This window comes from Lampetra fluviatilis, unplaced genomic scaffold (genome assembly GCF_964198595.1).
Source record: "Lampetra fluviatilis unplaced genomic scaffold, kcLamFluv1.1 SCAFFOLD_1412, whole genome shotgun sequence".
Taxonomy (NCBI): domain Eukaryota; kingdom Metazoa; phylum Chordata; class Hyperoartia; order Petromyzontiformes; family Petromyzontidae; genus Lampetra; species Lampetra fluviatilis.
In genome coordinates this window covers 1-10,000 of record NW_027621269.1, presented here as the reverse complement: position 1 = coordinate 10,000, position 10,000 = coordinate 1, and the positions used below count along the sequence as shown (strand labels likewise).

The 10,000-nt window shown below is 60.8% G+C and overlaps 1 protein-coding gene across 3 annotated transcripts in view; it reads right to left on the bottom strand.

The window, feature by feature from the left end:
• LOC144955019 (UDP-glucose:glycoprotein glucosyltransferase 2-like) overlaps positions 1–9,975 on the bottom strand; it is a 13,983-nt gene extending 4,008 nt beyond the window's left edge. The window contains exons 1-6 of one of the 3 annotated variants that reach the window (XM_078885367.1): positions 9,844–9,975; positions 9,074–9,268; positions 6,838–6,920; positions 4,620–4,750; positions 1,487–1,599; positions 10–262 (exon numbers count right to left, since the gene is read on the bottom strand). In XM_078885367.1, coding sequence (XP_078741493.1) covers positions 10–262; positions 1,487–1,599; positions 4,620–4,750; positions 6,838–6,920; positions 9,074–9,261 — 768 coding nt within the window. In that variant the 5' untranslated portion in view covers positions 9,262–9,268; positions 9,844–9,975. Of the gene's footprint in view, positions 1–9; positions 263–1,486; positions 1,600–4,619; positions 4,751–6,837; positions 6,921–9,073; positions 9,269–9,456; positions 9,499–9,843 lie in introns of those variants that run through there. The other 2 variants (XM_078885369.1, XM_078885368.1) reach the window with 2 other exon arrangements.
• Positions 9,976–10,000: the final 25 nt, after the last annotated feature.

Below are 10,000 nucleotides of genomic sequence, written 5' to 3'. Positions count from 1 at the left end.
CCCCCGCACCTGCACGTAGTGACGCAGCACATAGAGCAGCTCCCCGCTAGCGGCACGGTCGGCCAGCGTGCGGTGGAGACGCGAGAAGGCGCCGCTACCCAGCTCGCCGTACAGCACCACCACCACCACCGGGCCTGGGGGGGGGGCACCCCCCGCACCACCACCAACACCACCACCGCCACCACCACCAACACCGCCACCACCACCACCACCGCCGCCGAAGGGGTAGCGATGGTCGGCCTTGTAGAGGTAGGGGGCAGGCCTGCACGGAGAGAACGCGGAGGAGCGACGCTCACAACAACGAGCGGAGCGCCGGGTGGCTAAAGCACAGCAAGTTGGCACAGTAGGGGGCACAGGTGGTGCATCAGCCAGTCATCTCGGTCATCTCGGTCGGTCGACCCGTGGCACCTGCTGGGTCTGCCCCGTGACCTCCTCCTGCCAGCGGGCGTTCGACACTCACGTGGCCTCAAGGTGCACTTGGCCTGGCACAAGTGTCGTGGTGACGTCACCGCCACTTAGTGGCGAATGGCGGTTGTTGTTGTTGTTTGTGTGTGTACTGTGTGTGCTGTGTGTGTACTGTGTGTGTGCTGTGTGTGTGTGCTGTGTGCTGTGTGTGTGTGCTGTGTGTGTGTGCTGTGTGTGTGTGCTGTGTGTGTGTGCTGTGTGTGTGTGCTGTGTGTGTGTGCTATGTGTGTGTGCTGTGTGTGTGCTGTGTGTGTGTGCTGTGTGTGGGGGGGAGGTGTGTGCTGTGTGTGTGTGCTGTGTGTGTGTGCTGTGTGTGTGTGCTGTGTGTGTGTGCTGTGTGTGCTGTGTGTGTGTGCTGTGTGTGTGTGCTGTGTGTGTGTGCTGTGTGTGTGTGCTGTGTGTGTGTGCTGTGTGTGTGCTGTGTGTGTGTGCTGTGTGTGTGTGCTGTGTGTGTGTGCTGTGTGTGGGGGGGAGGTGTGTGCTGTGTGTGTGTGCTGTGTGTGTGTGCTGTGTGCTGTGTGTGTGTGCGTGCTGTGTGTGTGCTGCGTGTGTGCTGCGTGTGTGTGCTGTGTGTGTGAACTGTGTGTGTGAACTGTGTACTGTGTGTGTACTGTGTGTGTGTGTGCTGTGTGTGTGCTGTGTGTGTGTGCTGTGTGTGTGTGCTGTGTGTGTGAACTGTGTACTGTGTGTGTACTGTGTGTGTGTGTGCTGTGTGTGTGCTGTGTGTGTGCTGTGTGTGTGTGCTGTGTGTGTGTGCTGTGTGTGTGTGCTGTGTGCTGTGTGTGTGTGCGTGCTGTGTGTGTGCTGCGTGTGTGCTGCGTGTGTGTGCTGTGTGTGTGCTGTGTGTGTGCTGTGTGCGTGCTGCGTGTGTGCTGTGTGTGTGTGCTGTGTGTGTGTGCTGTGTGCTGTGTGTGTGTGCTGTGTGCTGTGTGTGTGTGCTGCGTGTGTACTGTGTGTGTGTACTGTGTATGTACTATGTGTGTGTACTGTGTGTGTGTACTGTATGTGTGCTGCTGGTCACCTGTCGCGTGCCGTCAGCAGCAGCTTCTTGACGTCGTCGGCGCTGCAGCTGCTGAGTCCGTGAACCACGACGAACGCAGCGCAACCCTCGGGGGGAGACTCCTCCACAGCGATCTACACGCACGGAGAGAGACACAGACACACAGAGAGACAGGGAGAGTGAGAGAGAGACAGAGAGAGACAGGGAGAGACACAGAGACACGGAGACAGAGAGAGACACAGAGACAGGGAGTGAGAGACAGAGAGAGAGACAGAGAGAGACACAGAGACAGGGAGTGAGAGACAGAGAGAGAGACAGAGAGAGACACAGAGACAGGGAGAGAGAGACAGAGAGAGAGACAGAGACACAGACAGAGACACAGAGAGAGGCACAAAGAGAGACAGAGAGAGAGAGACAGAGAGAGAGAGACAGAGAGAGAGAGACACAGAGACAGAGACAGAGACACAGAGAGAGACAGAGAGAGAGAGACACAGAGAGAGACACAGAAAAACAGAGAGAGAGAGAGAGACAGAGAGAGACAGACGGAGAGAGAGACACAGAGAGAGACAGAGAGAGAGAGACACAGAAAAACAGAGAGAGAGAGAGACAGAGAGAGACAGACGGAGAGAGACAGAGACAGAGGCACTTGTACCCAAGCTCTCCGTGGAAGTGGTGGTGAGTGTAGAGGTGGTTGTGGTGAGTGCGGTGGTGGTGAGTGTGGTGGTGAGTGCGGTGGTGGTGAGTGTGGTTGTGGTGAGTGTGGCGGTGGTGAGTGTGGTGGTGAGTGCGGTGGTGGTGAGTGTGGCGGTGGTGAGTGTGGTGAGTGTGGTGAGCGCGCTACCTGCTGGAACATCTGCACCGTGGGTGAGTGAGTGTGCGTGGCGAGTGTGGTGGTGAGTGTGGTGAGTGTGGTGGTGAGTGTGGTGAGTGTGGTGAGTGTGGTGGTGAGTGTGGTGAGTGTGGTGGTGAGTGTGGTGAGTGTGGTGAGTGTGGTGAGTGTGGTGGTGAGTGTGGTGAGTGTGGTGAGTGTGGTGGTGAGTGTGGTGAGTGTGGTGAGTGTGGTGAGTGTGGTGAGTGTGGTGGTGAGTGTGGTGGTGGTGAGTGTGGTGAGTGTGGTGAGTGTGGTGAGTGTGGTGGTGGTGAGTGTGGTGAGTGTGGTGAGTGTGGTGAGTGTGGTGAGTGTGGTGAGTGTGGTGGTGGTGAGTGTGGTGAGTGTGGTGGTGGTGAGTGTGGTGAGTGTGGTGGTGGTGAGTGTGGTGGTGGTGAGTGTGGTGAGTGTGGTGAGTGTGGTGAGTGTGGTGGTGGTGAGTGTGGTGAGTGTGGTGAGTGTGGTGAGTGTGGTGGTGGTGAGTGTGGTGAGTGTGGTGGTGGTGAGTGTGGTGAGTGTGGTGGTGAGTGTGGTGAGTGTGGTGAGTGTGGTGAGTGTGGTGAGTGTGGTGGTGAGTGTGGTGAGTGTGGTGAGTGTGGTGGTGGTGAGTGTGGTGAGTGTGGTGGTGGTGAGTGTGGTGAGTGTGGTGGTGGTGAGTGTGGTGAGTGTGGTGAGTGTGGTGAGTGTGGTGAGTGTGGTGGTGGTGAGTGTGGTGAGTGTGGTGGTGGTGAGTGTGGTGAGTGTGGCGGTGAGTGTGGTGGTGGTGAGTGTGGTGAGTGTGGTGAGTGTGGTGAGTGTGGTGAGTGTGGTGAGTGTGGCGGTGAGTGTGGTGGTGGTGAGTGTGGTGAGTGTGGTGAGTGTGGTGAGTGTGGTGAGTGTGGTGGTGGTGAGTGTGGTGAGTGTGGTGAGCGCGCTACCTGCTGGAACATCTGCACCGTGGGTGAGTGAGTGCGCGTGGCGAGTGTGGTGGTGGTGAGTGTGGTGAGTGTGGTGAGTGTGGTGAGTGTGGTGGTGAGTGTGGTGGTGAGTGTGGTGGTGAGTGTGGTGGTGAGTGTGGTGGTGAGTGTGGTGAGTGTGGTGAGTGTGGTGGTGAGTGTGGTGGTGAGTGTGGTGAGTGTGGCGAGTGTGGCGAGTGTGGTGGTGAGTGTGGTGGTGGTGAGTGTGGTGAGTGTGGTGAGTGTGGTGAGTGTGGTGGTGAGTGTGGTGGTGAGTGTGGTGGTGAGTGTGGTGGTGAGTGTGGTGGTGAGTGTGGTGAGTGTGGTGAGTGTGGTGGTGGTGAGTGTGGTGAGTGTGGTGGTGGTGAGTGTGGTGAGTGTGGCGGTGAGTGTGGTGGTGGTGAGTGTGGTGAGTGTGGTGAGTGTGGTGAGTGTGGTGAGTGTGGTGAGTGTGGCGGTGAGTGTGGTGGTGAGTGTGGTGAGTGTGGTGAGCGCGCTACCTGCTGGAACATCTGCACCGTGGGTGAGTGAGTGCGCGTGGCGAGTGTGGTGGTGGTGAGTGTGGTGAGTGTGGTGAGTGTGGTGGTGAGTGTGGTGGTGAGTGTGGTGGTGAGTGTGGTGGTGAGTGTGGTGAGTGTGGTGAGTGTGGTGGTGAGTGTGGTGGTGAGTGTGGTGGTGAGTGTGGTGAGTGTGGTGAGTGTGGTGGTGAGTGTGGTGGTGAGTGTGGTGAGTGTGGCGAGTGTGGTGGTGAGTGTGGTGGTGGTGAGTGTGGTGAGTGTGGTGAGTGTGGTGAGTGTGGCGAGTGTGGTGAGTGTGGTGAGTGTGGTGAGTGTGGTGAGTGTGGTGAGTGTGGTGAGCGCGCTACCTGCTGGAACATCTGCACCGTGGGTGAGTGAGTGTGCGTGGCGAGTGTGGTGGTGAGTGTGGTGGTGGTGAGTGTGGTGGTGGTGAGTGTGGTGAGTGTGGTGAGCGCGCTACCTGCTGGAACATCTGCACCGTGGGTGAGTGAGTGCGCGTGGCGAGTGTGGTGGTGAGTGTGGTGAGTGTGGTGAGTGTGGTGAGTGTGGTGAGTGTGGTGGTGAGTGTGGTGAGTGTGGTGAGTGTGGTGAGTGTGGTGGTGAGTGTGGTGAGTGTGGTGAGTGTGATGGTGAGCGCGCTACCTGCTGGAACATCTGCACCGTGGGTGAGTGAGTGCGCGTGGAGAGTGTGGTGGTGAGTGTGGTGGTGGTGAGTGTGGTGGTGGTGAGTGTGGTGAGTGTGGTGAGTGTGGTGGTGAGTGTGGTGGTGGTGAGTGTGGCGAGTGTGGTGGTGAGTGTGGTGAGTGTGGTGAGTGTGGTGGTGAGCGCGCTACCTGCTGGAACATCTGCACCGTGGGTGAGTGAGTGCGCGTGGAGAGTGAATATCGCAGCAGGCTCTGCTGCAGCGGCGTCAGGAACTGCGCCGCCTTCTTGAGCAGCAGGCTGTAGTAGGCCTGGTCAGAAGCTGCTGGCGCACACAGACAAAGGTCCCCCGCGTAGCCTCGACGGAATGTAGGGGCAAGTGCTGCGAGTAGCAAGCAGCAGCTATAGACACACAGGCAAAGGTCCCCCGCGTAGCCTCTAACAGGATGTAGGGGCAAGTGCTGCTAGTCACACACTCGATCGTTTGTCGCGCGCTTGGCCAATCGCCCGCTCACCTCCCTCATTCTCGTGCTCGCCCACTCGCTCGCCCCACTCGCTCGCTCGCTCACCCACTCACCCACCCACTCACCCACCCACTCACTCACCCACTCACTCACCCACTCGCTCACCCACTCGCTCACCCACTCACTCGCTCACCCACTCGCCCACTCACCCACCCGCCCACTCACTCACCCCCCCACTCACTCACCCACTCACTCACCAACTCACTCACCCACTCACTCACCCACTCACTCACCCACCCACTCGCCCACCCACTCACTCACCCACTCACTCACCCACCCACTCGCCCACCCACTCACTCACCCACTCGCTCACCCACTCACTCACCCACTCACTCACCCACCCACCCACTCACCCACCCACCCACTCACTCACCCACCCGCTCACCCACTCGCTCACCCACTCACTCACCCACTCGCTCACCCACCCACTCACTCGCTCACTCACTCACCCACTCACTCACCCACTCACTCACCCACCCACCCACTCACTCACCCACCCACCCACCCACTCACTCACCCACCCGCTCACCCACTCACTCACCCACCCACTCGCTCACCCACTCGCTCACCCACCCACTCGCTCACCCACTCACTCACCCACCCACTCGCTCACCCACTCGCCCACTCACTCACTCACCCACTCGCTCACTCACCCACTCACCCACCCACCTACTCACCCACCCACCCACTCACTCACTCACCCACCTACTCACCCACCCACCCACTCACTCACCCACCCACCCACCCACTCACCCACTCACTCACCCACTGACTCACTCATCCACTCACTCACCCACCCACTCACTCACCCACCCACCCACTCACTCACCCACCTACTCACCCACCCACCCACTCACTCACTCACCCACCTACTCACCCACCCACCCACTCACTCACCCACCCACCCACTCACTCACCCACTGACTCACTCATCCACTCACTCACCCACCCACTCACTCACCCACCCACCCACTCACTCACCCACCTACTCACCCACCCACCCACTCACTCACCCACCCACCCACCTACTCACCCACCCACTCACTCACTCACCCACCTACTCACCCACCCACTCACTCACCCACCCACCCACCCACCCACCCACCCACCCACCCACTCACCCACCCACCCACCCACCCACCCACCCCACCCACCCACTCACTCACCCACCCACCCACCCACCCACCCACCCACTCACTCACTCACCCACCTACTCACCCACCCACCCACCCACTCACCCACTCACTCACTCACTCACCCACTGACACACTCATCCACTCACTCACCCACCTACTCACCCACCCACCCACTCACGCACTCACCCACCCACCCACTCACCCACTCACTCACTCACTCACCCACCCACTCACTCACCCCCACCCACCCACTCACTCACCCACCCACCCACTCACTCACTCACCCACCCACCCACTCACTCACCCACACCACCCACTCACTCACTCACTCACCCACTCACCCACCCACCCACCCACCCACTCACCCACTCACTCACCCACTCACCCACTCACTCACTCACTCACCCACTCACTCACGCACTCACCCACCCACCCACCCACTCACCCACTCACCCACTCACTCACTCACCCACCCACTCACCCACTCACCCACCCACTCACCCACTCACCCACTCACTCACTCACCCACTCACCCACCCACTCACTCACTCACCCATCCACCCACTCACCCACTCACTCACGCACTCACCCACCCACCCACTCACCCACTCACCCACTCACTCACTCACCCACCCACTCACCCACTCACCCACTCACCCACTCACTCACTCACCCACTCACCCATCCACTCAACCGCTCACCCACTCAACCGCTCACCCATTCAAGCGCTCACCCTCCCGCTCACTCACCGGCGCCGATGACAGCTGACAGGTCTTGGACGGTGTCCACGAAGTTCCAGAATTTCTCGTTACTCTCCTCGGCGATGAACTCGCTGTGCACAGACACAGGGACACGGAGACACAGAGACACAGAGACACAGAGACACAGAGACACGGAGACACGGAGACACAGAGACACGGAGACACGGAGACACGGAGACACGGAGACACGGAGACACGGAGACACAGAGACACAGAGACACAGAGACACAGAGACACGGAGACACCATGGAGACACGGAGACACGGAGACACGGAGACACAGAGACACGGAGACACGGAGACACGGAGACACGGAGACACAGAGACACAGAGACACAGAGACACAGAGACACAGAGACACGGAGACACCATGTAGACACGGAGACACGGAGACACAGAGACACAGAGACACGGAGACACGGAGACACAGAGACACAGAGACACAAAGACACAGAGACACAGAGACACGGAGACACCATGTAGACACGGAGACACGGAGACACGGAGACACAGAGACACAGAGACACAGAGACACAGAGACACAGAGACACAGAGACACGGAGACACGGAGACACGGAGACACGGAGACACGGAGACACAGAGACACGGAGACACCATGGAGACACGGAGACACAGAGACACAGAGACACAGAGACACGGAGACACGGAGACACCATGGAGACACCATGGAGACACCATGGAGACACGGAGACACGGAGACACAGAGACACAGAGACACAGAGACACAGAGACACAGAGACACAGAGACACAGAGACACGGAGACACGGAGACACCATGGAGACACGGAGACACAGAGACACAGAGACACAGAGACACAGAGACACAGAGACACAGAGACACAGAGACACGGAGACACCATGGAGACACAGAGACACAGAGACACAGAGACACAGAGACACAGAGACACAGAGACACAGAGACACGGAGACACGGAGACACCATGGAGACACCATGGAGACACCATGGAGACACCATGGAGACACAGAGACACAGAGACACAGAGACACAGAGACACAGAGACACAGAGACACGGAGACACAGAGACACGGAGACACCATGGAGACACGGAGACACAGAGACACGGAGACACAGAGACACGGAGACACGGAGACACAGAGACACAGAGACACAAAGACACAAAGACACGGAGACACGGAGACACAGAGACACAGAGAGACCATGCAGACATCACGCAGACACCACAACCCCCACCACCACCACCCACCACCACTAACCACACTCACCCCCCTCCACTCACCACCACCACCACCCCCACCACCCCCACCACTACCCCCACCACTACCCCCACACTCACCACCGCCACCACCACCACCCACCACAACCCCCACCACCGCCCCCACCGCCCCCACCGCCCCCACCGCCCCCACCGCCCCCACCGCCCCCCACCGCCGCCACCCCCGCCACCACCGCCACCACCGCCCCCACCGCCCCCACCACCCCCACCACCACCGCCCACCACCACCACCCACCACCCCCCACCACCGCCCACCAACCACCACCACCGCCCCCACCGCCACCACCACCACCACCAACCCCGCCACCACCCCCGCCACCACCCCCGCCACCACCCCCGCCACCACCACCGCCACCCCCACCACCACCACCACCACCGCCACCACCGCCACCACCGCCCCCACCGCCCCCACCACCACCACCGCCACCACCACCACCCCCACCACCACACTCACCACACTCACCACCACCCCCACCACCACCACCCCCACCCACCACACTCACCACCACCCACCACACTCACCACCACACTCACCACACCCACCACACCCACCACACTCACCACCACCCACCACCACCCCCAACCCCACCCCCACCACCACCACCCCCACCCCCACCCTCACCACACTCACCACCACCACCACCCCCCACCAGCACCCCCACCACCACCACCCCCACCACACTCACCACACTCACCCCCACCCTCACCACACTCACCACACTCACCACCACCACCCACCACCACAACCCCCACCACCACCCCCACCACCACCCCCACCACCACCCCCCCACCACCACACTCACCACCCACCACCACAACCCCCACCACCACCCCCACCACCACCCCCCACCACCACACTCACCACACTCACCACCCACCACCCACCACCCACCACCACCCACCACACTCACCACCACCACCACACTCACCACTACCACCACCACCCACCTGGCCTCAAGCAGCAGTGGAGTGTTGCTCCACTTGGCGTCCAGAGTGGTCGTCACACCCTTGGTGGCGGCGCTGCACCGAGGTGCCCGCTCCACCACCACCAGCAGCAGCACCAGCGGCAGCAGCAGCAGCGTCAGCTGGAGCCGTGACGACGGTCGGGAAGCAGTCGCCATGGCAACGGCGGCCATCTGTAAACTGGTCGCGCGGACGGAGAGGCAACGTCGACGGGAACGGTCAGCGAGCGGGCGAAAGGAGTTGGCCAAATACGCAACTACAACAACAACACAACAACACCAACAACTAAACACAACAACAACAACAACCGCCATTCGCCACTAAGTGGCAGTGACGTCACCACGACGCTTGCGCCAGGCCATGTGCACCTTGAGGCTACCACGTGAAGTGTCGAACGCCCGCTGGCAGGAGGTCACTCCCTCACTCACCCGCCCACTCACCCGCCCACTCACCCGCCCACTCACCCGCCCACTCACCCGCCCACTCACCCGCCCACTCACCCGCCCACTCACCCGCCCACTCACCCGCCCACTCACCCGCCCACTCACCCGCCCACTCACCCGCCCACTCACCCGCCCACTCACCCACTCACCCACCCACTCACCCACTCACCCATCCACCCACCCGCCCACTCACCCACCCACCCACTCACCCACCCACTCACCCACCCATCCACTCACGCACGCAACAACAACCGCTATTCGCCACTAAGTGGCGGTGACGTCACCACGACGCTTGTGCCAGGCCAAGTGCACCTTGAGGCTGCCACGTGAAGTGTCGAACGCCCGCTGGCAGGAGGAGGTCACGGGGCAGACCCAGCAGGTGCCACGGGGCGACTGACCGAGATGACCGAGATGACTGGCTGATGCACCACCTGTGCCCCCTACTGTGCCACGCACACGCACACACACA